The sequence below is a fragment of the Protopterus annectens genome, chromosome 2.part1, assembly GCF_019279795.1.
Source record: "Protopterus annectens isolate FY-2018-M chromosome 2.part1, PAN1.0, whole genome shotgun sequence".
NCBI classification, from domain to species: domain Eukaryota; kingdom Metazoa; phylum Chordata; order Ceratodontiformes; family Protopteridae; genus Protopterus; species Protopterus annectens.
Window position 1 is genome coordinate 351140865 of NC_056729.1, and position 27383 is coordinate 351168247.

The 27383-nt window shown below is 41.3% G+C and overlaps 1 protein-coding gene across 1 annotated transcript in view; it reads right to left on the minus strand.

Moving 5' to 3' along the window:
• NCAPG (non-SMC condensin I complex subunit G) overlaps positions 1-27383 on the minus strand; it is a 1684114-nt gene that overhangs the window by 963573 nt on the left and 693158 nt on the right. Inside the window, exon 10 of the mRNA XM_044063449.1 lies at positions 20152-20262. Within this exon, the coding sequence (XP_043919384.1) occupies positions 20152-20262 (111 nt within the window). The remainder of the gene's footprint in view (positions 1-20151; positions 20263-27383) is intronic.

Below are 27383 nucleotides of genomic sequence, written 5' to 3' on the forward strand. Positions count from 1 at the left end.
GGGGCTGAGTCGGATCACCCAAGAGATGGATGGGCCCATTCCGAAAGCCTCCAGAAACACTGCTTCCTCCAAGGACAGGGACTGGGCAGACCAACCGCCCTTAATCAAGTATCTCCAGGATGTCTCCAAAGGAAACCTAGCAGCAACCTTGGGGACCTGTCCCCCCTTACTGATATGTCCTCCATGAGACTCCTTCGGGGAGTCAAGATGTTTCCTCTTACATGTCCTCTTCCGAGGCACTTCCTCTGGGGGGAGGCTCTGGGAAGACTCTGAAGAGGTGGGGGACCTTCATAGGGGTAACTCCCCCCTGGAGGCTAGATTGTACAGGCTGACCCGGAGCAGGATGAGAAGGTCTACTTAAAATATGATGCTGGGATGGAGCCTGGCGAGCAAAGAAAGCTACTCTGGTAGGAGAGAAGCTTTCCCCATTCAGAAAGCGGAAGGGCTGGACAAAACCCCCTCTCCCATGGACAACCCAACAAAGGAGGAAGGAGAAGACCCCACCAGGATTTCCCAACCCTCTGGAGAGGGCCAGATTGGAGCTAGAGACCCCCGAACACAGAGGTAAAGAACGGTCCAAATAACCTGGACCCAAACCTACCCCCACAGACTCTGGGGTGACAAACTGGACCAATGGCCCCGCCTGCTGCGGAGAGCAGAACTAGCCATAGACTTTGATGGGGTAGGGACAAAGGGTGCCCAGGAAGCCCCCACCGCCTTTGTGCATTGTTCCAGCTCCCTGAAGTCCAAACCCTGCAGGGCCAGACAAGGAGAAAATAGGCTCCCTAGTCTGATGGGCTGGGGAAGCCAGAAGCCCCAACTCTATTTGAGCTTTAATCCTGTCCATATTGGACGGAAGAATGCTCCTGGAGGAGTGGGAAGAAATAGAAGACCTAGCTGGAGACGCGTGTCGGGAGAGGAAAACAAATGGTCCCCTCCAAGAGGATCTGTGGGAAGGCCCTCAATAACAATAGGCCCAGACACTGGTCTCTGATCCGGTCGGATCAGAGTAAACAGAAGGATCCATGGGCAGGGTTCTGGAACCCCTCGAAAATGAGAGTCAACTCCGACCTTCGGATCCAAAGACCTTGGACCAGAGGCATTGGATCCAGGGGTCAACTCTCTGCAGGACTTTGGATCAGACACTGCCAATGATGGAATCACATCAGTGGATCTGGGATCCACAGCCTAAACTTAGCTGAAACATCCCCAGAAGAGGAGGAAGAGGTTGCCTTTCTCGTGTGGTCAGAGGGGACTGACTTGGTCAAAGGCTCCTTGACCAAGGGAACCCCCTGAACCATTCCATTGAGAAACTTATTTTGACACTCAACCAGGGCCATGGGGTTGAATGCGGCACAAATGCCGCACTTAACCTCCAGGTGGCCGGCACTGAGTCAGTAGAGGCACTCCTCATGCGAGTCAGACAGGCATCTTCCGATTGCACAAGGAGCACCTTTTAAATCCTGAAGGCTTTTCTGACATCTTGAACCAGCCAAAACACAAAACCAAGACTGAAGACAAACCTGCAACAGTTGAGAACCAAAAAGACTTTCCCACACGCAGTAACCTAAACTGCAGAAAAAAATCTGTCCAGAAACAGAACGTACAGGATGCAGCTGTAGATACTGTGCATATCTAGATGATTCTAACAAGATTGTACATCCTGCTTCTGGACAGATTTTTTCCTTTAAAGTTAATGCCAACCATAAGACCAAGGACTTAGTCTATTTAGCTACATGTAAAGACTAATAGTTATTATATAGGGAAAGCGAATAGGATGTTTTTTGAGAGGATTCGTGAGCATGTTTATGGTACAAAAAAGTGTGATGTTACTAATGCCTTAGCTAAACATGTGCTGGACTCAGGTTTTGTACACAGTTTTGTCTTTAAAGTAATAGAGGTAGCCTTTGAAAATCCAAGATGTGATTTAAAGAACTACACTGAGCAGAGAGCTTCATTGGATTTTGAGGTTTGGTGCTGAAAGGAAACCAGGACTTAATGACAGGGTTTCTTTAAAACTGATTTTAAAATAAAGGGCTTTACCCAAGTGATAACTGGTTATTTTAATAAAGGATTGCTTTTACTATATAAATTTCTGGTGATGTTATTTGTCTGAAGAAGCACTTCGGTGCGAAAGCACTTACATTATTGCCTGTGATTCATTTTTATATTAAAAAGTGTGCCACAGCCTAGTCTCTGGGATTCCTTGGATTTTACTCAAAGAATATTGCTGTTTTGTGGATTCTCAGTTGAGCCCTTTGGATGTATTTTGGACTTTAAACTACAAAAAAGCCAAGAAAAATTAAATTCCAAGAAAGAACTTCCTGAACAAACTTTACAACTGTAACGATACTAAAAAGGGCACCAAACGCCACACAAACGGGATGGGTAGAACAGCAACACAGCACACGGAAAACCCAAGAACTAGAAAAGCTAAAAGAAATCCCAAAAAGATAAACCTTTGTCTAAACTAGAGGAGCTGAGCAATCTGCGCCTGTCTTCAAGCGCGGGAAACAAGATCTGAAGGGTTAGTGGGCAGCAGAGCATTATGGGAGGGGAGGAGCTTGAGCTAAGCTGCTGGCCATGTGTTGCCGACTTGGATCTAATGTCAGATCCTAGACCCATACGGAATGAATGGTGACGATATTAGATCAACCAAAACTCATTATACTTTGAGCTACAAAACATTTACATGAAGCAAGCAACACGGACACCAGCCCACTCAAGTTTTTACACCCGTGAAGCTATGAGCAACTTTTTGTAAACTGCTCTGAACGGTGCATTAAGGAAGGAATGCATCTATTAAGGGTTGAGCTCATAAGAGACAGCATTCTACCATCAAACTATATTACAAGGAATGGGAGAGTATAAGATTCTAAACTGATACAAGCAAACAGGCCCACTTCTGCAATACATTTGAAGAATGTCCAGAATAAGCCGGTACAGTTTTCATTTACTTTCCTGCTTAGGATACTTAATAAAATTGATTTAAAAAACCTGGAATATGAACTGCTGACTGAGCTATAGTGCTCTCTTCCAGATGCAAACTGCCCCTTTGCACATGTGAAATACCTATTTCTTCTCTGTTTAGAAGCCACTATCTTATTGTATCATCCATATGGCTTCGAAGGCATCCTGCTTGAAAACAGTCTCAAAACGCTGGCAGAACACTAACATGCTCTTATATCCTTCAGTCTGAAGTGAAGATATTTTACTGTAGAGACCAACTGGGCTGCACAGACAGGTTGCTGATGTGGAATCCAGAAGCATAAAATGCAAACACTGGATTTTCAAGGAGAGCAGCAGTACATTTGCTATGGATAGATTTCATATACTTGCCCAGCATAAGAATTACTTTTCTATGCACTGAGGAACTCTCTTTATATACACTAAGAATCATGATTCAGACTCTCAAAACTACTTTCTTAGACTTCAGACATGCCATTTAGCCTTCCTCATACAAAGTTTTACAAGGAATAAGAGAAGTGCAAAGACGACATGCACTCTGGAGCTCAAGGAATGTGGCTTGCAGTGAAAAAAAAATGGCCCAAGATCTCTGCTCATTTGTCCAAAGAGAAAGCTTTCATCTATAGTGAATCTGTAACTTCAGTTAGAAAAACTTTTGATACACAAGGGATCAGAGACAACTTTAAATGTATTAAGAACAGATGTTGGAAGAGTATAATTATTGTATTTGCTGAACCAACAGTTCTGTTATCTTCATCACTATCAAACAGTTGCAAATAGGGGAAATTGAACTGTTTTGCATTTTGCAGAGTGCAAAAACTGAGAGGTTAAACACCTGGTAAATACTATGTGGACTATCTATAGTCCAAACAAATATTAAAATAAAACATGATGCTGTGCTATGCAGAATCTGAACCATTTCCTGTACAACATTCTTAATGCACTGTGAGGCCAGGTCCCTTCCATATCCAGAGTTGGCATGTCAGAGCACGGTTCTATGAACATTAGTAGTGTTCAGTCTCAATATTCTAAAACATTTTGTATTTATGAACTTGCTCACATATAACAAACTCAGAAACAATGTTGAGGATTTGTCTTTTTACTGAAACCAGAACAAGCTGGTCTAACAATCAATCTGTGTAGTTTACAGATACCTTGCATTTTGTCTTAACAGTAAAATATACATAAACTCTAAAAGCCTGGGTAGCTGCCCTGTGGGTTGTTTGCATGAAGTCCAATTGTGGGCAAAGTCACCAAAACAATGGACATTTGAATAAGATCAGTTCTGCATTATTCATAATATCTGAATTTACACTACATGTGGATGTTCACTTAATCAGATGTTGCAAAAATCTCATGTGCATCAACAGGCTATAATATAAGTGGGAGAAACATCCTTTCCATTTTTGGAGGGAGGGGGTGGAATGGTCACCAATATTCAGATTCCCTAATATGGCTCTACTTCCAGAGCTTTTTGGACATCCCCAGATGGGGTCATCACTGCCATACCTTAGACATCAGCAGTACAGTGTGAAGGGAAGAGCTGCTCTTGCAATCTTTTTTTTTAATCTATTTTCTTTTTTTTTCTTCCTTTTGCAACCACAGCAGGGTCATCAATAAGTGTACTTCTGAACTCAATGAAACAGTCTGAAAATCTGTCTTAGGACAAACATCAAGTGCAGGAGGAAAAAATCACCTCCTTGAAAGTAAAAAGGGAATTATTCCCCAAAGTAAACAGAAGCAAACAACAGGATGGAGTTGCAGTGATCTTATTGTGAGCATCTATGGTCATGGTGAATATGTTTGCACAACTCTGTGCCTATTGTAAGGGTAGTACTAAAGCATTAACTGAGTTGGCCAAATGTTTAGTAGCTTAGTGAGCGAATGCATAGCCTTGCATTATTATAGTTGCAGAGCCTGCTTTTGAGAGAGAATGTGTAGTACCCAGAAAAAGTGTTAAAAGTTCCAGCTATTTACTTTTAAGGCACTCACAAAAATAATGTAGATATGGCCCCCACTTCTGGAGCTCTGGTATGCAAACAGTGGAGTGTAATGGAAAAACTGTACAGGAAGACTGCAAACCAAAGTGCTTCTGAATGCGAAGACCTGCCTGTATTCATTCTGTAGTGGAATGTGGAAACCAGCATCCCTTAAATCGACAACAAACAACAGGGTCCTCGTGTAAAACAATAGGAAGTAGGCCTGTAGCATGAGCACCCCTGAATTTGACATCCAAGAACTTGTTCAACGTGGACAGACTCAGGATAGGTCACAAAGGGCAGTCTTCTTAGGGATAAGAAACAGCCTGGAGTTAATGCAGACACTCTGTCTATTTTAGTTTGGTTTCAGTTCGTTCCCAGGTTTTGCAGTTATTTATTAGCCTGGAGTAGAAGTCTTTCCCATTCTGTCCAGTAAGCTGTCACTTGCTGCAAAACCTCAAAGGCCAAATCAGTCTGGTCTAGGGAAAGGAGAGACCTGGACAATCACCATAAAATGGATAACAGAAATTAATTCTACCATGTAACTTTACATACTGTTTTAATGTCTGAAGTCTGCAAATCTACTTTCCAAGACATGGAAAGCAAAGGGTACAGTCAAGTATGGATGGGAAGGGGTTCATGCGTGAGAGGACTTAATACCACTTTCCAGTCTGTCTGCCTTCTTCCTGGGACACAATGCCATAGCTGCTTCTCAAATACCTTTATGTTTGTCTATATTCTCCACATTGGTTAGTCCAGTAGTGTGGCACTTGAGAATTGAAGGGTTAGAAAGTTGCTTTACCAATTTCCTTGTCTATAAGATACATGGAACAATAGCCTCTTAAGTCTATTTAAGGGCTACAGTTTGACTCAGTCATGCCTGCCCAACATTGCCCTGGTGGCCGCTGTCCAGCTGCAGGCATACACAATATTATATCAATATTTTACTACATGTTGACCCAATGCCAAAGTAACAGGAGCAAGTTTTGTTACATTCATCTCAATACAGTCATCCAGGATTGACAGCTACTATATCACAAATTTGCCTGATTATCTCAGTCCGATAATTATATGCATCTGAAAATTTATAGATAAAACAAGAGTGGTTGAGGCAACCCCCCCCCCCCAAAGTATTTCTACCTCTTATTTGAGAGCATTTTAATTCAGAACCCAACTTGTAATCCCCCCTGCCCTGGTCGCCCCCCACCCTGGTGGCCCCCAGAGGGAGATTACTGCCATATCCTCCAAGGGGATGTTGTACAAACATCTAAGCTGTTCCTGGGTTCTTTGGTACAGGATGCCGATCCACCTGCCTCCTCTAAAGCAAGCTGGATTAGTGGTACATGCTACTGACCAAGGCTCCGCCACACACAATGAATCCAGGTACCTCTTTTGTGATTCAGAGAACTGCTATACAACTCACTTAAGATCACTAAGAAAATGCTGCATATAGCTCTTATTTGTTATAAAAACAGCAATAATGGCACTTGCACCAAGTGCATATTTTAAGTTTATTAATAAATATAAACACTTTGAACATCTTTTGAGTAGAAAAATATATGAATATAGAATACATGAACACAAAACCATATGCTGATTGTGATTCTTCGGATCTACCTGACACCAAAAGCTCAAAACGCCGACGAGATCACCGACCCCACAAAACCGAAAGTTCAAAAACACAGTTCACATGCCCAACAAACCACAATCCCGAAAGTCAACAAAACAAATTCCTTTTCCAAAAAAACACACATACACAAGCACACCAAAAACCTTATAAACCTACACTAAACCTTACATACACAATTATCTATGCACTAACCTTAACCCAAACCCTAACCCCCGTCACTATAGCACTTACCATACCTGCTCCCTAATAACCCTGCAGTCCGTCACTATCGTGCTCGTTTCGCATGTCGGTGTTTTCAGCATCCGGATTTCCGCTTGTCGGGTATTTCCGCTGTCGGTCTTCCAGTCTCGGTCATCTCATTGTCAGTGATTTCACTTGTTGGACTTCTCAGGTAGACCCAATTCTTCATATGTAATAGTGAACTATGTACTGTTTTTTGTATTGGTATGACTACATGTAAACTGAAGGAGAGAACCAGTGAACATCTATCGGACATTAGAACTCAGAAAACTACCAATGCTTTATGCAAACATAAAAGAAAATAATGAACATGTTTTTAAATTTGCAGCACATTTGAAGTTGCACTTGAGAGGTGGTGATGAGATTAATATTAGAAAATAAATAGGTGGATTAATGAATTAAAGGTTAATAGATATCATGGATCTGAATGATGTCTCTGAAATTAGAAGTTATATACTTACCATAACTTTGCATTTGTGTTGTCCAGTTTCATTCTTCCACACTTCTGGTTCTAGGAGCAGATGTTGGATCTGATCTGGCCACTTTTACAAGATGATCTGAGCCTCACGCCTGTTCTAACCCTCAGATCAAGTTTGCTGCCTTATGAACAGTTTATCAAAAGGGTAAATACCTATCTTCTTAAAGATAATACAGAAGAAAAAAATAGCCACAGTCTGCAGCTCAAACTAGGAACATATGGATTCCAGAGTTCCTCTAGATGTCTCCAAGCAATTAGGATGGGAGGAAAGCGAGGAAGAATGAAATTGGACAACACAGATGCCAAGTTATGGTAAGCACATAACTTCTAATTCTGATGTCATCCATTTCAACCTTCCTTACTTCTGGATCAGAGTCCCGAGCTGTGTAGTTCCCTGGGTGGTTCTCATGGAAGGATATGCTGGAGCACCATGGAGCCAAGGAATGCTCTACTTCTGGAAACAATGTCTAATTTACTATAGTGAGACACAAAGGTAGGATGTCTGGACCAAGTTGCTGCAGCACAAATTTATAAATAGAAGTTCTGGCAGACAAGGCAGATGAAGTGGCCATAGACCTCGTTAAATGGGCTTTTGGAGGGCAGGTAGCTGCATACCATTTAAACAATAAATGGTAGAAATGCAATTTGCAATCCGTCTGGAGAGGGTAATCTCACCCAATTATTTGGGCCAAGCAGTGTTTAAGGACAAGAATTATTGCTCAGACTTTCGTTGAGTCTTTGTCCTGTGCAAATAGAAATGCAGTTGCCTATGATCAACAAGATCCAACATGCATTTACCCTTGTTGGAATGGCTTGGGAAGAAAACTGGTAAATTAATAGTTTGGCTGAAATCTGCCTCAGCCACTTTAGCCATGAAGGAAGAGTTAGTTCTTAAAGATACCCTATCTTTATGGAAAATGATGTATGGTGACTTGGAGGACAATGCTTACAATTCAGATACCCTTTATGTAGAGGTTATCACTATAAGAAAGGCTGTTTTCCAAGACAAAAATGTCATACTGCAAAAATTAGCTGGTTCAAAAGATTTTTGAATGAGACCTTGAAGGAGAATAGTCAGATCTCACGGAGGAGAAGGATCTTTGACTGGTGGCCTGAGTAAGAAGACTCCTTTCTTAAATGCTTTACATTACCTTGGATGAAAGGCAGAATCTCTTCAAATGTGAAAATTTGAAATTTGCTGCCAGTTGAAACTTTATAGTAGAGAAAAGTACAGTTTTGTACCTACCATAAATGTAGATGTTCGAAGATCCACATTGCTGCAGTCCTTACACTTGTTGGGTAGTCCGCTGTCCTCGGACGGCCCGAATATCAAAGTATTAGGCTGACGTCGGTCAAGGCGCTTAAGACTGACATCAGGACGTCAGGGTACAAATGCGCATGACCGATGTCATATCCTCAGTCTTTTCTTGCCCCAGATGTCAGAAGACCCTAAAAAGAAAGGTCAAAACCAAAAGACAGCAAAAACCAACCAACCACCCTTGCACTAATTATATGTACAATATATACAATATACACAATATTTAGAACCCAAACACCACAACCGCCTCTAACTACAGAGGGGAAGGAGGGAGGGTAAATTGGACTGCAGCAATGTGGATCTTCGAACATCTACATTTATGGTAGGTACAAAACTGTACTATGTTCTTCATCTCACATTGCTGCAGTCCTTACACTTGGGTAGAATCCCAAAGCAGAGGTAAGGGAGGATGGCAAAACTATAAAGCAGTAGGAGCTGCCAAAATGCCCTGTAAAATTGCAGTGGCAAAACCAGCCCTAGATTTAGAGTAAAGTGGAAGGTGATAATGCTTAGAGAAAGTATGCACTGAACTCCAAGTAGCTGCCTCCAAAATATCTTTAGTTGCCACCCCCCTCAAAAAAGCTGTAGAAGTGGCAGTAGCCCTAGTGGAATGAGGCCTAATCCCAGCTGGAATCTCCTTACCATGATGGGAATAACAGAAAGCAATGCAAAACCCAATCCACTTAGAAATAGTTTGTTTTGACACAGGCTTGCCCTGAGAACCCAAAGCAAATGAAACAAATAACTGCTGAGACTGCCTGAACTCTTTAGTTCTGCTCAAATAATATCGCAACTGCCTGTGTACATCCAAAGTGTGCAAAATCTTTTCCCCTTTATTTTGGGGGTTTGCATAAAAAGTAGGCAAGTGAATAGTTTGGTTTAAAGCCACACTAGAAACCACTTTAGGCATAAAGGAAGGATTAGTACGCAAAGATACCCTATCCTTATGGAAAATTAAGAAAGGCTCAACCGCCATAAGGGCCTGTAATTCAGAAACCCTTCTTGCAGAGGTAATGCCCAACAAAAAAGCAGTCTTCCATGATAAATATTTCAACTCGGCAGTAGCTGCAGGCTCAAAAGGTTGTAGAGTGAGTTTCTCCAACACAAAATTGAGATCCCAAGCAGGAGTAGGAGCTCTACGTGGGAGTCTTATATTCTTTGCCCCTCTAAGGAATTGCTTAAACAAAGGATGAGAAAACAATGGTGGGTCACAGTCATAGTGAGCAGAAATTGCTGCAGCATGAACCTTAATAGAAGAGAAGGACAAACCTTTGTCCAGTAACTCAGTAAGATATTGAAGAGCCACACTTAAATTAGGCTCAGAAACATCAAATTCCTTTGCTGTACTCCAAAATAAAAATCTCTTCCATTTACCTGCGTACACTTTCCTTGTACTAGGCCTTCTGGCCTCCAAAATAACATTCAAAACTTGCTGTGGAAGCTGAGACCCTCCAGGGTTCAAAACAGAATATGCCAGGCTGTTAGGTGAAGAGAGTGAAGTTTGACATTGAGTAAATGACTGTTCTCCTGAGACAGCAGGTGTGGAATCGAAGGCAAAGGCCATGGAGGCTCCCGTACCAGACTTCTCAGTAATGGGTACCAGTGCTGTCGAGGCCAATCTGGAGCTATTAAAATCATCTTTGGCTTGTCCTGTCTGACTTTTAGGAGTACCTTTGGGAGGAGAGGCAGAGGTGGAAAGGCATACACATGAAGATTGCTCCAATTGAAAGAAAGAGCATCCAATTTCCAGGCTGTGGGATGAAACCTTTTTGTGCAAAACTTTGGCAGCTGGTAGTTTAGTGGAGAAGCGAACAGATCTATGTCTGGAGTTCCCCATGACACTGTCAATTTCTGAAATACATGAGGATCCAATTTCCACTCGTGGGGATCCATAATTAGCCTGCTCAACACATCTGCTAAGGAGTTCTGTGCTCCCGGCAGAAACCTTGCCTGAAGATTTAGCTGTAAACTGAGAGCAGTCTCCCACAAAATCATTGCTTGCCTGCATAGAGGATAAGAATGTGTTCCCCTTGCTTGTTGATGTACCACATGACAGTTGTGTTGTCTGTTAGAATCAACACCTGCCCTGGAAGAAGTAAATCCTTGAAAGCTATTAATGCAAATTGGACTGCTAACATCTCCTTCAAGTTGATATGTAGATGTTGTAGTCTGGCAGGCCACATGTCTTGTATCCACTTTCCATTTAGATGAGCTCCCCAAGCTTTGTCTGAGGCATCTGTCGTTAGAATCTGACTCGCCTCTGGCGGGTCACAGAGAGTCCCTTGTTTAGGTGACATTCCTGAGCCCACCACAAAAATTCCTTTTGAATGCAAGGTATTATCTGAATGACAGTGTCCATATCCTGGCAGTGCTGCGTCCATACATTTTGAGATACCATTGTAGCTTCCTCATATGCAGTTTGGCATTGGGAAGCACCAGAATACAAGATGCCATGAACCCCAAGGCTTGAAGGACTGTCCTTGCAGTCAGCCTGGACTGATGAGACAATTGATGGAAGTAAAGGGAAAGATTCTTTTGTTTGTCCGGGGTCAAAAGGCCATCTGGGATGCTGTATTCAGTCTCACACCCAGAAAGCACATGTCCTGAGAGGGTACTAGACTGGACTTTATTTCGTTCACAGAATACCCCAGGCATCTTAGCACTGCTATCACATATTGCAAATGATGAAGAAGTTTGTCCCTTCCTTGAGCCAGAATCAGGCAATCGTCCAAATAAGGATAGATCTGTATTCCTTTTAGCCTGAAGAAAGCTATCACTGGAGCCAGAACTTTCGTGAACACTCTGGGCGCAGTAGATAAGCCAAAGGGCAATGCAGAGAACTGATAATGAGAAGTCCCAGCCAGCAGATACTTCCTGCAACTTAGCCTGATAGGAACATGAAGGTAAGCCTCCTTGAGATCCAGAGTCACCATCCAGTGATCTTTGCCCAGCAGAGGTAAAAGCTGTTGTAATGTCAACATTTTGAACTTGGGAATGTCCAGATAAGTGTTGAGGATAGATAAATCCAAAATTGGTCTCCACGTGTTCCCCTTCTTTGGTACTAGGAACAGGCGAGAATAAAATCCTAGGCCCACTTCTGGCAGAGGGACCGGCTGTATGGCCCCTATTTGAAGCAGCAGAGAAATTTGTTTGTGAGCCTCTATTCTTTGCTGAGGAGGAACGTCTGGCATGCCTTTGAAAGGAGGCAAGGTATGGAAATAAAACTTGTAACCTTGGTGTATGATATCCAATACCCATCTGTCTTGGGTAATTAAACTCCAATTTTCCTTGAAGAGTGCCAACCTTCCTCCCAAAGGTGCTGCCAGACGAGAAGGTTCTGGCAGCTGAAAAGGTAGGTCATTGGGCCTGTTTACGAAAGGACTGGCCCCTGCCCTCACCCGAAGACTGTGCAGGTGAACTCCCTGTTCTAAGCCTGAAAGAGCCCTGAGCTCTGCCCCTACCACGTCTAGATCTACCCCTAGACTGTGAATCATAAGAAGGATCGTCCACCCCTTAGCAGGCCAATTCCTACTAAACTTGGAGGCTGAACTTGCAAAAAATCTTTAACAGTCTGCATAGACTTAGCCTTGTCTTCCATTTTCTTTAAGACTGCCTCCACAGGTGAACCAAACAACACATCAGACTGTAAAGGAGCATCTAAAATCCTTGTCTTAACATGGTCAGATAAATTCTGATCCCTCAGCCAGGCGTGCCTGCGAAGAACTGACCCAGTGGCAGCCACCCTAGGCGAGGCCTGTACAGCATCAAAACCACATTGTAAAGAATGCTTACCCACCTGTTCAGAAACATGCACCAAATCTTGTAATTCTTTACACTCAATACCTTCCGCCAGAGCATCTACCTTAGACTTCAATTGAGAAAGTAGATAGTTTTGATATTTCAACATGTGAAACTGGCAATTCAAAGCCCTCATAGCTAAGGTGGAAGAAGTATAGACTTTCTTTCCCCATCTATCCAAAGCCCTGGCCTCTATCTGGAGGAACCGGATTTTTTACAACAGATGCCTTGACACCCTTAGGTCCCTGACTAACAGTTTCTGGGTCCGCCCTAGGACTCTTATAAAGATATTTATGAGCTTCAGGCACCCTGTAATACCTATCCGGTTTAACAGGAGCAGGAGGCAAAGAATCAGGATTAAGTGAAGCCTCTGCAAACACATCTTCCACAACATCCAGAACAGGAGGTATAGCCAAAGGCCTATGCTGGGGTAAAAGCAAAAATTCCCAAGCCTTTTCCTGGAATCAGAGAAGTCCTGACCTTCCCACTTAAAATGTTCCCTCATGGAATGAAGAGTCTCTGAAAAGAAAAATCCTCTGGAGGAGAAGCAGAAGGAGTAGAATCATCCACATCAGAATCAGAATAAGGAGAATACTCCTGCAAGTCTTCAGCCGAAGACTCTGAAACATCCGAAGCCTGCTCAAAACTCCCCAACTCTGGTTCCACCCTAGGCCTCTTATCAGGAGGGGGCAAAGAACCTCTAATCAAAGTAATTAAATCTTCTGCCATTTTAAGCATGTGCTTCTTGGGCACAGATCCTGATGAACTAGGAGTGACACCAACAGAAGCTAAACCTGGCCTGCCTCTGGGAGAAGCCTTGGAAACAGAAGGAGAGGGCCTAACCACCCTAGGAAGGGAGGGGAGTACAGTAACCTGAGAAGCCCCTTCAGCCTGACCTGCCTCCTGAGAGGCCACATCCTGCAATAAAGTCTCCCCCTGGGACTCCAGAGAAACCTCCGGCGGAACCACCGGTTCCACCGACACCTCTAAAGAACCGGCGTCCGGTACGGACGACTCTTCTTGCCTGGGTTTAGCTGCTCTGTCTTCGCGCTTCTTCGAAGAAGCGGGCGTCGGAGCATCCGACGGCATATTATAATTGCACCGCTTCCCGAAGACCAACCTGGCACAATCTAACCTTCGCTTAATAATGCGCTTATTGAACCTAGCACAAAAGCGACACCCAACAACGTCGTGCTCAGGCCCCAAACAAGGAATACACAAAGTATGATAATCTCTATGCGGTATCTGTTTCCCACAAGAAATACAGTTATTTACTTTTTCTGACATCCGGTAAACCACTGAGGCAAGAAAAAACTAAAATATTCCCCAACGGGGTACTTAGCCAACTTTGACTCGGTCTGAAACTCCGAATTCGAAAAATTTCAGAGCGCGCGGCACTTGCAACGCTGCTTCTGCATCGGACCTTGCGGCAAAAAAGACTGAGGATATGATGTCGGTCATGCGCATTTGTACCCTGACGTCCTGATGTCAGTCTTAAGCGCCTTGACCGACGTCAGCCTAATACTTTGATATTCAGGCCGACCGAGGACAGCGGACTACCCAAGTGTAAGGACTGCAGCAATGTGAGATGAAGAACAACTAGCTCCAGCCTGAAAAAGTGAAGCTAGAAAAAGGAGTATGAACGATATGGAAGCTGAAAAGGGATCAATATCTTGTTTGGAGGCCAAAATTGAGAATCTTTTCCACTTACCATAGTAGACCTTTTTTGTGGAAGGTTTCGGAGAGGCAAGAATAATCCTTTGAAATGACAAGGTTAGCCTGGACTTTGTTGGAGTCACTGGAATGGAGAAGCCAAATGGACTGCAGACTGGGGTGGGGGATGATATTCTGATGGGCGAGAGATCAGATCCCGACAGTGATCCAGCATCCAAGGGGGATATTTCAGATGAGACCAAAAGGGGAACCAAACCTGATGAAGCCAGAAGATGCAATGAGAATCAGTGAGGTTTTCAATCTGCTGGCTTTCTGCAGAACTCTTGGGATTAGTGGTATTGGAGGGTAAATATATAGTGAGACCCGAAGGCCAATCATGGACTAGAATTGTCCCCCGGGGACTCCTTAACTGGAGGGATCAGAGGAAATTACCTGCTGTACTTGTTTAGGGGAGAGGTGAACAGCTCTCACAGCAAGGTTGGCTCCACTGGTTGAAAATCTGGTTTGCTACTGAATTGAGGGACCACTCTTGCAGGGTCAGAATGTACCTGATGAGTCTGTCTGCTCGTACATTGGTCGTTCCGGGAATGAGCGCTACAAGAAGAAAGCGGTTTGAAGAGATAACACATTCCCACACTCATAGATCTCTGCATAAGGGATATGAACAGGTTCATCCGTTTGTTGATGTACCAGACAACTGACGTCTGCAAATTATTGTCCCCAGAGGGAGGCAGTCGTGCAAGGCTTGCAATGTCAGGAGAACTGCTGTCATCTCTAGGACATTTATAGGAAATTTGGTCTCTGCTGGGGACCATTTGCCTTGGACCACTCTTCCATGACAATGCCCCCTCACCCCAACAGGAGAGCGTCTGTGGTCACTGTAGTTGGGGGAGGAGGAAAGGAAAAAGGTCTGCCTAGATAAAGGTCATCCAACAATGGAGATGGAGTTTGCAAAATGGGGTTAGTTTGACAGGGGCTGTTAAAGGATGGAACAGGATGAACCACTGAACTGCAAGGATCCATTACATTACTCACATTAAGAACCTCGCCAAAGATACCAAAAGTATTGTTACTGACATTAAACCTAGCGCACTCAGAATTAGCAATGTAAGAGGAGCTGGCATGTCCAAAGTGTCTGTACTTGCCTCAGAGATATAAACCTGCCGTTGAGGCAATGCAGCTACTTGTGAAATTAAGTTTAACCATGTTCCTATGAACTCCAAGTCTTGCACATGAGTTGAGTTTAAATTTGCGAGGTTTATCATGATTCCTATCTGGTTGAAGGTCTGCAGTAGATGCTCTGTGGCCTAGAGGAGTTGATGCTTTGTTGGTGCCATAAGGATTCAATCGTCCAAATATGGAAGCACCTGGAATCCTTGCAGTCTCAGGTGAGCTGCTACCACTGCCATACACTGGCAAACACCTGGGGGGGGGGGGCTGTGGTGAGGCCAAAGGGCATGTCTCTGAATTGATAATGATTGGCTTCCAGCCAGAAACGGAGATGTCTTCTGGACCGTCTGTCTATTTTGGTATGATAGTATGTGTCCTGGAGATTCACAGACCACATCCATTCGTCTTTGTGCAGAAGCTACAAGATGGCCTGGACTATGACCAGCCGAACTTTCGACTTCTTGACATACAGATTTAGCTTGCTTAGATCTAATATCTGTCATAGGTAACCTGACTTTTGGCACAAAAAAGAAATGTAAATAAGTTCTGGACCCTTGTTCAGTACGGACCTTCTGGATGGCTCCTTTTTCTAAAAGGTGAACTTACTCTGTCTAGGTGGTACATTGTGGAGATTTCCTTTCCACCTCCAAGATCCAGGAGGAAAGGGAATACAGTAACGTCTGGATATTATGCTTGGCACCAAGTGGTCATTTGTTAGATTTGTCCAGGTGGCTGAGTGCAATGATGGACAGCCACCGACTGCCTCCAGAGTAGGACAATCAGGCAACACTTCAGGAGCACTGACAGGGCTCAGAGAAGAAATCTCTGAAGCCCTGCTTTTGCAGACTCCCCCCTGCCTCTAGGTCAGCGCATGCCACAAAATCCTCTTCCTCTGAAAAAGGAATCTTTTTGAGGATCCTGGAAACAACCTTGAGATTTTTTGAACCAAAATTTCTTAGCCCTTGTTGGCTCCTTCAGTAGGTCCTTTGAGGGTTGGAAAATTTGATTCCTACCACAGACAAGTTCTTCCCTCCTGCTTGCTGATGGTGAGAGTATCTTTGACAGATGGTCTGAAAGGGGAGGAGCCATTGAAGGTGGCATTAATGAAAGATGTCAAAAGGTTCCTCAAACCTGCACAGTCTCATCCAAGCATGTTTCCTAAAGGCTACGCCTCATCCGGGTTGCTCGAGACGTGGCCTTTGTAGCGTTTAAGATTAACCTCATTAAGGAATTATCTAAGAAAGAAAGAGTAGCCAAATGGGGAGACACCTTCTTGAGGTTCTCCAACAAGGTTTCCAAGAGTTGGTTAGTTCTTTGACCAAGTCTCTTTGAAGGCAAGCAAAATGGGGCTAGGTAGTTCAAAGCTCTGACCGAAAACGGCTGAGGCATAGAAGCACTTCCCATGTCTGCCCAAAGCCCGGGACACCCTGTTTGGGGGATGGTCTGTGGAGCTCTGCTTGGCTAGCTACTCCTTTGTGGGCTGCCAATGCCACAATAGCATCAACGAGCACACTTTTGCTCCAATGAAGTCTGTCACTAGGTAGGCTTAAGACGCTTGTCTGCAAGTTTTGGAATAGGTTCCATGGTGTCAGATTCCTTCCAACCCCCAGCAGGAAACTAGATCAATAAGTTAATCTGCCCGGGGGGAATGGGGTGTTACCCAGGATGTAGATGGGCCTGCCCTGAATGTCTCCAGAAACAGACTCCTCAGAAGAGAGGTTGGAGGACCATCCACCTCTCTGCCTCAATATTTCCAGGATGTCTCCAAAGGAGACATCTCCAAGTGGAAATCCTGGGATCCCTCTCCCTCACTGAAGTCAGTGCCCACAGTTAAGGATTCCACATGGGAGTCCAAGTGCATAGTCTTGCACTTTCTGATGCACCTCCCCCTGCTGGTGGCTCAGGAGAATTGGAAGATGTAGGGGCTCCCTGGGGACTAAAAGTATTCTGAAGGCTAGTTCATGGAGGGCTGACCTAGGACAGGATGGATGGGCTCAGGGCTCACAAAAGATGTAGATCGGGTAGGATCGAGGGGAAGAGGAGCTGCAGCTCTAGAAAAAGTCCTCTCTACCACCGGAAAGGCTGACCGACTCTAGCAAACCCCCCCCCCCCCAGAGCCGAAGCTACCTGGGGAAAAGGAGCAGAATCTACCCCGGACACAAAGCCTCCAGATAGTATCGGATCAGAGCTGTTGAAGGCCGAAGCCCCTAGAGGAAGGGACGGATCCAACAAGGTTAAACCTGACATCTCCGCTCACAGACCTGCTCAAACGTTATTGAAGCCGAGTAGGTCTGGGACTCCGACAGAGTTGAAGAAATCATCATTGGATCAATCGACAGCTCCCTCAGACAAAATGGATCCTGGGATTCTGAAACGGAGCATGTAGAGAAGGTGCTGGAAATCTCAAGGATTACTGATATGGCAAATGTTCCAAATCTATTTGTGCCTTCAGAAAGCTCTACATCACCCTGTCCATATCTGATTGAGGGCTCCGAGATGACCTAGAGAAAGCAGAGGAGTGCCTGACTCTTGGTCAGTGATGAGATCTTGGAGGCAGGAACTGGGGATGAATGTTTTGATGTCGAAACTGGAGTTCAGCTCCAAGACCTCAGACCCGAAGCTATTGGATCAGAGGACAACATTCTTCACGTAGAAGACTCTATAATGACCACGGTCACATCTGGTGAAAACAATGGATCCGTAAACTTACCTGCAGCCAGCTTCGGATTCAAGCAGACTATCGGATCTGAAGGAACTTCAGATGCACTCAGATCATAAGAATTTGGATCCAGTAGCCTTTGCCTTTTCTATGCATAAGAAGAAGCTCCAGAGAAGCTGGAGAGACTTGTTTAAGATCCTTGGAGCTTGACAACTTGGCAGGAGTTTGAGCTCCAGAAGCATGCAAGATCCCCTTCAATATTAACTTGTTTTGGCAGTCAGAGGACACTCAGGTTGCAGGCCATGCAGACAGGTTAGTCAGCCTACAGATGTTTGGACCCTAGCCAGACACTTCTTATGGGCATTAAAATTAGGAACTTTGTGCACAGAAGTGGTGCATCTTTTGAACCCTGTAGGCTTATCCGGTTTCAGACACCAACTATAAGCTACACCACCACATGCACACAAATATGCATGCTACAAAGAAAATCCAGAGAGAGTAAAGGCCAAAAACCATTAAAAAAGACTTTTGATCAACTACAGGAAGTAAAGCACTGAAAAAGGAATGCAAATGGGAAGAGCCCCCAACTCTCAACAAATGAAAAAAAAACTATAGGAGGAGAGGTACAGAAGAATAGCAAGAAGGTAAATTACTACTACTAATCAAGTAATTGAAAGGAGAAATACAATTATAGAAAACAACTTCTTTACCACTGAAAACCCTTTATTTAATTGTAAAGTGAGTGGTGACTTTTAATCTTGCTTTTTTGCTATTCTCTATGTTGTTAAAATGTATTAAATGTCTGGAATTAATTGATGTACTATTTTAGGTCAGCTGATGAAATATTACATAAAAATAGCTCTTAATTATAGTACTTATGATTTGACAAAGCATTTTGCAAAATCTGTGAGCTTGTTCTATTGAATAAAGTATTTTGATTTTTACAGCTCTTTCATGTTACATGAACATATTTTTATGTGGTTACTAAAGTTTCAAGATTGCTTGAGGGGCATCTTTGACGGGCACGAAAAGAATGACTTAAAACAGTTTCCTCCATGCACAGATGCACAACTCCAAAATTTCTGGGAGGGAGGATTTGGGACCACAAAACAGTCTATGATGAACTTCAAGTACATAAGAGTTTTTCACGAGGGGGAAACAGGGTCCTGATCTCTGACTCTGACAATATTTTTTGGCTTTTGTGCTTCTCCAGAATGTACAAGGGTGTGCTAACCCAGCAACACCAACCTCCGCTCTTGACTGTGTGTATGGAACCAATAAACTACCCACTGAAGTTAGTCTGCAAGACCAAAAAAGCCTTAAGAAGTTTGGAAAGTAGCAATGGGGAATGAAGAAGAAACTTGCTTACTACAAACCACTGCCATGAGGTCATAATTCTACGGTGGCTGTACACAACAAAAGTCAAGAGAAGCTGAGGTAGTGCATTTATAGTTCAATGCATAAACGTAAGGAAGTAGAGCTTCCAAGTGGTGATATTCTAAGATGTTTTGGTCCCCTTTGCCAGCCTAATTGGATTAAGATAAAGGAATGATACCCAGCATCAAAAGTACATTAAAAGACTAACATTCACCACATTTGCTTGGACTGAAAAATGTCATGGAATAGGTACTGGTTTCACAGCATCTCTGCTTTATGACCTAGAGTGTCAGGGCACTAAGGTTAACTTATGAACCAAGCAAGACCGGGAAGCACCTTTGTAACAGACACCATTGACAAGTGGCAGTCTCACAGAGGGCCCTGAAAACAAAGTCAGTAGTCTACGTACCACACCTAATCTTGTATCTGTCAGATTTGTCATGATCTGAGTTGTGCACTTGTCCACTTTCACCAGCTTACTACTACTGTCAGAGAATGACCTGGAAGCAATTATGCATTATGGTTCAACATTCAGATCTTGCCTTTACTTATTCTGGTCAACACTTCAACAAAAATTTTCCAAGGTCAAACATTAGACTAGAAGCATTCAGTTCCAGGTTTAACATGCAGCTTTGTCCATGCTCAAAGTATACTTCTCAGCTGTATTACTAATGGAGTAAGCCCTCAGAGAAACAGAGTAAAGGCTGGAATCTAAGCGAAAAGTAAGATCTGGCAAAGGTGGAGAGGTCTGGCTTAAAACTTTCCAGTAAATTAAATGAGAAACTAGCAAGTCATTTCAAACTTCAATAAATACATGCTTCCATTATTTAAACTGTTCTTCAAAATACAATACCAACATACCAAAGATTCGATAATTCCATTCATAGTGGGACCAATGCCCTTTGAAACGCACATTTGTTTAAGTAGTTCAAAGCACATAGTCAGACACTTCAGCATAGTTTCTGGATCGTTCTTTAAGGGGGGAAAAAGAAAAAAATATATAATGCACTACATAAAATATGCATGTTAACAGTAATTCAGATACCACAGAAACCATATGCATGCAATTCAGAAATATACAGTTTAACTCAAAATATAATCAGTATGACAAAACGGAAGGATGAATCATTAAAACAGCCCTCATATTCCAAGGGTACTTGCAAAGAAAAACAGTACTCAAATTTCTTACCAAATTGGGTATTCTTATCAATGCATTTATTCTGATGTTCCAAAGCTTGATACAGATTGGAGATTAAGGGGGAGGGGGGGGGGTTCAGATCAGGTCTCCTCCTTTGGCACCAGAAAAATCCTGGAATAAAAGCCTTTTCTTATCTTAAGGATCAGGCTCTACGATACCCAGAGACATTTGGTTCAGAACAGGGAGAAAAAGTCTGTTTGGTTGGTCATTTCAGAGGTAATCCTGTGAAAAGGAGGAAGGAGCTCCCACTGACAGTTGTAACTTTTTTTTAATTATTCCCAGGACGCAGGTATCTGATGTGATTTGGTGCCTAGGAGCAAAGTGAAGGTTCAGAATCTGGGAAAACTTTATAGCATTGTCAGGGGATGATTTGACAACTTTTTAAAATGTCCTTCGTTTAGGGAGGAAACTCCTTACTTTTTTGTACCTTCCTGCTACTGTTTTTCTTAAATGTCTACTTATCTGTTTTTTTTTTTTTGCAGGGATTGATTGTATTGCTTCTTACAGAAGGTACCTACAACACACGGATGGAAAGTTCCTATTGTATTTAGGAATAGCAAGTGAAATATATGAGATACCCCCTGAATGTGCTTTCCAATTTCGTACATCCACAGAGGAAGACCCAAAGAACACATCACATCTGGCAAGTTTTGGGAGTGCAGCCAAGCAAACCTCATTACTGGACCAGTGTCAACCGCATCACCCATGTCATAAGAGCATTTAACAGAATGCTTGGTTCCCTATGAGACAGACACAGACAAAAGATGGGAGTTTAAAGAAATCTTGGTGTCTGAGGAAGATCAGCTAACAAAATTTTCATTTCTTTAAATGAACCCAATAAAAACCTAAACAAGTGAGCTAGATAGTTCACTGCTCTGCCAGAGTGGAAGTAGTTTATACTTTTTTTCCAACTCAATCAAAAGCTCTGCTAATCTTATCGAATGGAATAGGGGCAGCTGCAATGATGCTTAGAAGAGGATGGTTTTAAGGGACCACAACATAATCTGCTATGGGGCTCTAATACAGAAATTTGAGTGTTTGACCCACTTTATATAGGTCAACAGATTTCTTAGAGCTGGTGGCTTACTGTTAGGCAAAGCACTAGTAGCTGCAAAGAAGACACCTTCCAAAGCTAACAGAAGGAATAGCTGCAGGCTGCCTGCCATGTACCCATCTGCAATAAATCTCACCTCTGTTCAGTTTTAGATATCTTCTTTTTGTTCCAAATTAAAGAGGTGGATTATCTCACTAAAGGTCTCAGAAAAGGATAACTCCACAGCAGGAGAGTCAGCAAAAATGTTTTCTTCTGCTTTAGATTCCAGGTTCACTTGAGTACATAACTGACAGGAATAGTCCAATCATGTTTCTCATACATCTGATTCAGATTCATAATCAGATAGGGAAGGAGATATTTTTCTTTCAGACTTTCCAGACTGTAATGATCAAAAGGCCTTGAACAGGCCTTTAGCAAATCCCAGCCAATCAACTTTTAGTTGTAAGAGATGTGTTCAACTTTGTGCTTCCCTTTTCTGAGTGTCAGTTGAAAAGGGAGCTCACATGTCCAGTTATGACCCCCAAAAGAATTGTACTCCTAAGCATTGCCATGACAAGTAATAAAGTCTCCCCCTCCTCTGATGGCACAGAGTGGCTATCCCCTACCCAAAGCAGACATGCAAATGGCTGTGGAGGATGAGCTAATCTGGGCCTAAGCAGCCTTGCAAGGGGCAACACTACATGGGGGCAAGGAATCAGAGGAAGATCAGAGGGCACATATATGGCGAGAGCAGTGGTCACATGAAGGCCATTGGACTACAGAAGCTGAAGACCAAAGCTCATCTTTTCTTCAGGACCAGATGAGGAATGTCCGAGGAACTGGAATCCTGAACCATGATGCTGCTGCAAAGTGACTTCAGGTATTTAGTTTCTTAAATGAAGTATGATGCAACTCTACATGCTTCTAAAAATCTTGGGTATGACAGATAAAACAGATTAAACAAACCTGAGTATTGTGTTTTTTCCAATGACAAAAGTGTGATTATATTTATATGGTATTTGTTGCACACATGGGCACTTTACATTTTTGCAAGAATTATCATAGTCTAAAGATCTTAGATTTTAGATCTATTAGTATAAATAGATGACGGTGGTGACCTTTGTTCTTATACATTGGATCTCTCGTTATTTTACCAAGTGGATTTATGGTTCCTGATTTAATGACTTTTTTGGTTTACTGCAAATTGAGATTTATTGCTCATCGAACCAGCGAAGCTGTTGCTTCCTTCTTCATTGCATTGTCGTTACACTTTTAGTGAGCTTCAGTTCGTTTTGGACTTACTGCCTGCCTACACAGTTTCGTGGTGAGAGTACCTGGTTGCTTTTCTCATATTGTCTAAAGAAATAAAAGTAATTGATTCAGGTAATTTTTGTTTAATGTCCCTACCAAACGTGGCTTTCAACATTTAAACAGATTATGGCAACAATACTGTAAGGAATCCTCCAGAAAATGATACAGGAAGGTCTAAGTAGGGTCTGCAAAAGTGTAGACTTTCCACAGATAACTGGCAGCTGTACTTGCAGACAGGGTACTGAAACTGAAGATTAAAGGAGCAAAGGCAGGACATGTCAGACAAAACTGTCATAGAATAAAACTTTCTACAAAATGTTTTGGAAGAAATGGTGATGGCAGGCAGGTGTATGATACGATGGTGCATTATGGCCATGCACTATAAAATGGACAAAGACCAAACTGAACAGTGGGCATCAAAGGTGGTATGGTGGAAATACAGGCCACAAGACAAGGGTGTCTGCTGTCAGTGGTGCTATTTTTGCCAGCCAGAAGTATTAACAAAAAGGATGCAGGGGGGCAGAAAAAAGGAGGGAAGTAGAACATACATTTTCACCTTTCTGCTGAAAGCTGTACATGTTTCTTAAATTCTGGCCAGGAAAAGGAATCCATGTTTCAGAGATCCCTGAAGTGACTGCTGCAGCAGTGACTTACAGGAAAAAAAACAAAAACATCTTTGTTAAATTTCAATATTTTTTAAATGCAAAAAAAAAGTAATATTTGAATTAATGCATTAGTTTAAAAATTATACCACAAGGATTAAGAATGTTTAAATTCCCCTTTGGTATAACATACAATAGAGAAATTGTTGATAATTTTGTGCAGTTTTTTGATGAAATAGGGTTGAATTTGCTCAGAAAAAAAGTGTTTTACTATGAAAAGCAAAAGGATGTGATAGCTAAAGAGGTAGATGTTTTGGATAAAATTAAAACAGATGTTTTTTTCAGTAAAATGCAATGCATTTTAAAGTGCTTGACAAGGTGGAAAGGAGAGGTTATATTTTTCAAAAGAAAAACAAAGTTGGATAGGGACCAGAAAAGTTAAACAGGTCCAGCCTACTAAATTAACAAACGTTATGCTCCTTATGGGGAAGAAGTTAGGAATTCTAGTAGTTATTAGTGAAGTGGTTAGAAGAGGGGAGACTTGGAACATGGATAGAGAGATGGGGGAGGGGGAACAGGATTTTCCAGTAGTCAGATGCTCGGAAAGACTAGCACAGCATTACACAGAAAAGGGGGAATACAGCAAGAGTTATTACCCAGCGAGGAGGAATGCATACCCAAATGGGAACAGATACAATAATTAGCATACACAAGAGAGGATATTGTGAAAACAAACGATGGGTTTACTATATATAATTTCACAAATATAAATATTACTGATTATTTCAACTTATTTTCCAAGGGAATTAAGTTTATTCCCTCTTCCAAGGGTGAATTAGTGGAAAATATTCTTGCATTGAAGATGTACACCAGGAAATTAAATTCTGAAATTTTGTCAGGTAATAAGGAAAATGAAAATATAGTGAGTTCTAATTATTTTACCTTAAAAAAGAAGTAACTATAATCCACCCCCGCACCCCTTAGTAGAAACATATGAAAACCTGGTCTTGGAAGATATGTATGGCATGGCTCAGGGTTACAACAGGAGACAGGATAACTTAACAGAGGGAGAACACAACCTCTTGTTGGATTTAAGAAAAGAAACAGACTTGTGCCATGGTTCCAGACAAAGGGGGAGAGGTAGTGTTAAAAAAAGTTTAGATTATTTGAATGAGATGCAGGATTTACTTTTTAATGAGACTACCTGTTTGGGTGTTTCAAGAAATCAAATTAATATTTCCGATTCTAGGATTGATTCATACCTTGAAGAATCTCTGCTGGAAAGAAATAATGTTGAGAAATATGACTTTTTGTATAGAAGGGACCCTGTGATACCATTTTTTTCGGTATACCCAAGATTCATAAAAATGTTTTGAAACCACCATTTAAACCAACTGTGGCAACCAGGGGCTCCAAAATTCATCCTTTGGCTGTGTTAACAGACTGTGTACAACATGTGGTAGATAAGACCCCCCACTTAGTCAAGGATTCTTGGGAATTATGGGGTTTAATTAAAAAAAAGAGTTATGGACAGAGAATACTATTTTTTTAACAATAGATGTTCAAGATTTGTTCACCAGTATTCCAAAGGGGGAGGGTTTCATGTTTGAATAGGTGTTATTTCTGCACTCTGAATTGGAAAATGGCATGACTACACTGATCTGTGAGATAAGCATTATCCTAGACAATTTTTTATGGTTTGAGTGAGAGTATTATCAACAGATAAAGGGTGAAGCCATGGGGGCAGTGTGTTCGCCCGTGTATGCTAACTTGGTCCTTCTGGGTTGGGAGAATCAGTATATATTAAATTGTCCTTTTTGGGGTAGTGTCAAGTTGTAAGTAAGTAATTTGGACATTTTTATCTTCTGGGAGGGTCGCGAGTCTGAGATTCCCAGGTTTATTCAATATTTGAATTCCGTTGTGGATTTTTTGGATTTTACATATCAGTATGGTAACAAAGGTATAAATTACTTGGATACCTGTATTTCGAAAGGAATTGACGGTTTTAGGTCAAAAATATATAGAAAGGACACTTTTTGCAATACATATTTGCATTTTCAAAGTAACCACCCCATGGGGCAAAAGAGAAATATTAAGGGTCAGGCACATCAGAGTGGCCCGTATGACTTCGAATGTGGAAGATTTGGGCCCTGAACTAGAAAAAGGTTTCAGGTATGTTTCAGGATAAGGGATACCCCAAATATTTAAAAGAAATTTTGAATGAATATGTGAAATGAGGTGTTTTTTATAAACCACTTATGGGTGTGGGTTTCACTAAAAGTGAAAAACATTCCAGGGATGGTCTTCAGACCAAAAAGTTTGAAAAAACTTGTGTATTTCTGTATAATTGGAATACCAATAGTATAAAAAAGTAATGGAATCTAACTGGAATATTTTTAGAACAAATAGGGAAATTTTCAACAAAGTGGGAGAGAAACCAATGTTTACTAACAAGATGGATCAAAACATGAAAAAACAGATAGGCTTGAGGTTGTGGGTTTAGGTACTAGACATAGGGGAATGCGTGCACAATGCCCATACTTTAGCAAGCAGAGTAAAAGTGGTTTTGAATAACTTGAAAAGTAAAATTACAATTAAGAAGGGAAATTGTAATACTATTGGATTAGTTTATTTGGCAGTATTGTGATGTACTCACTATTATGTAGGAAAAACATAACATAGGTTAAAAAACAGAGTGTATGAGCACGATATAAAAAATCAAACTATCTAGTGCTTTGTACAATCAAACATTCACTTGTACAGGGTTTGTGAAATTTGTTTGGAATATTGGACATTGTCAAATTGAAACCTAGGGGTGGTGACTGGAAGAATTTATTAAAGAAAAGAGAAACTCAGAGGCAGCTAAAGTAAGCTGCAATGTTTCCATACAGACTGAAAGAGACTGTTTCTATTGCTCCCATGTTGCTGGAAAGGGCAAATGGATTTTAGTAATTTATATTATATATATATATATATATATATATATATATATATATATATATATATATATACACACACACACATACACATACATATATACATATATACATATATATATATATACACATATATATATACATCTACATATATATATATACATATGCACATACATATATATATATATAATATATATATATATACATATGCACATACATATATATATATATATATATATATATATATACATATGCACATACATATATATACATACATATATATACATACATATACATGTATACACATATATATAGATACATACATATACATGTATACACATATCTACACGTATACACATATATACACACATCTACACGTATACACATATATACACACAGATATATGTATACACATATATACACACAGATATATGTATACACATATATACACACAGATATATGTATACACATATATACACACATATACACGTATACACATATACACACATATACACGTATACACATATACACACATATACACGTATACACATATATACATACATATACACGTATACACATATATACATACATATACACGTATACACATATATACATACATATACACGTATACACATATATACATACAGATATACACGTATACACATATATACATACAGATATACACATATATACATACATACAGATATATACATACATATACATGTATACACATATATACATACATATACATGTATACACATATATACATACATATACATGTATACACATATATACATACATATACATGTATACACATATATACATACATATACATGTATACACATATATACATACATATGTATACACATATACATACATATGTATACACATATATACATACATATACATGTATACACATATATACATACATATACATGTATACACATATATACATACATATACATGTATACACATATATACATACATATACATGTATACACATATATACATAC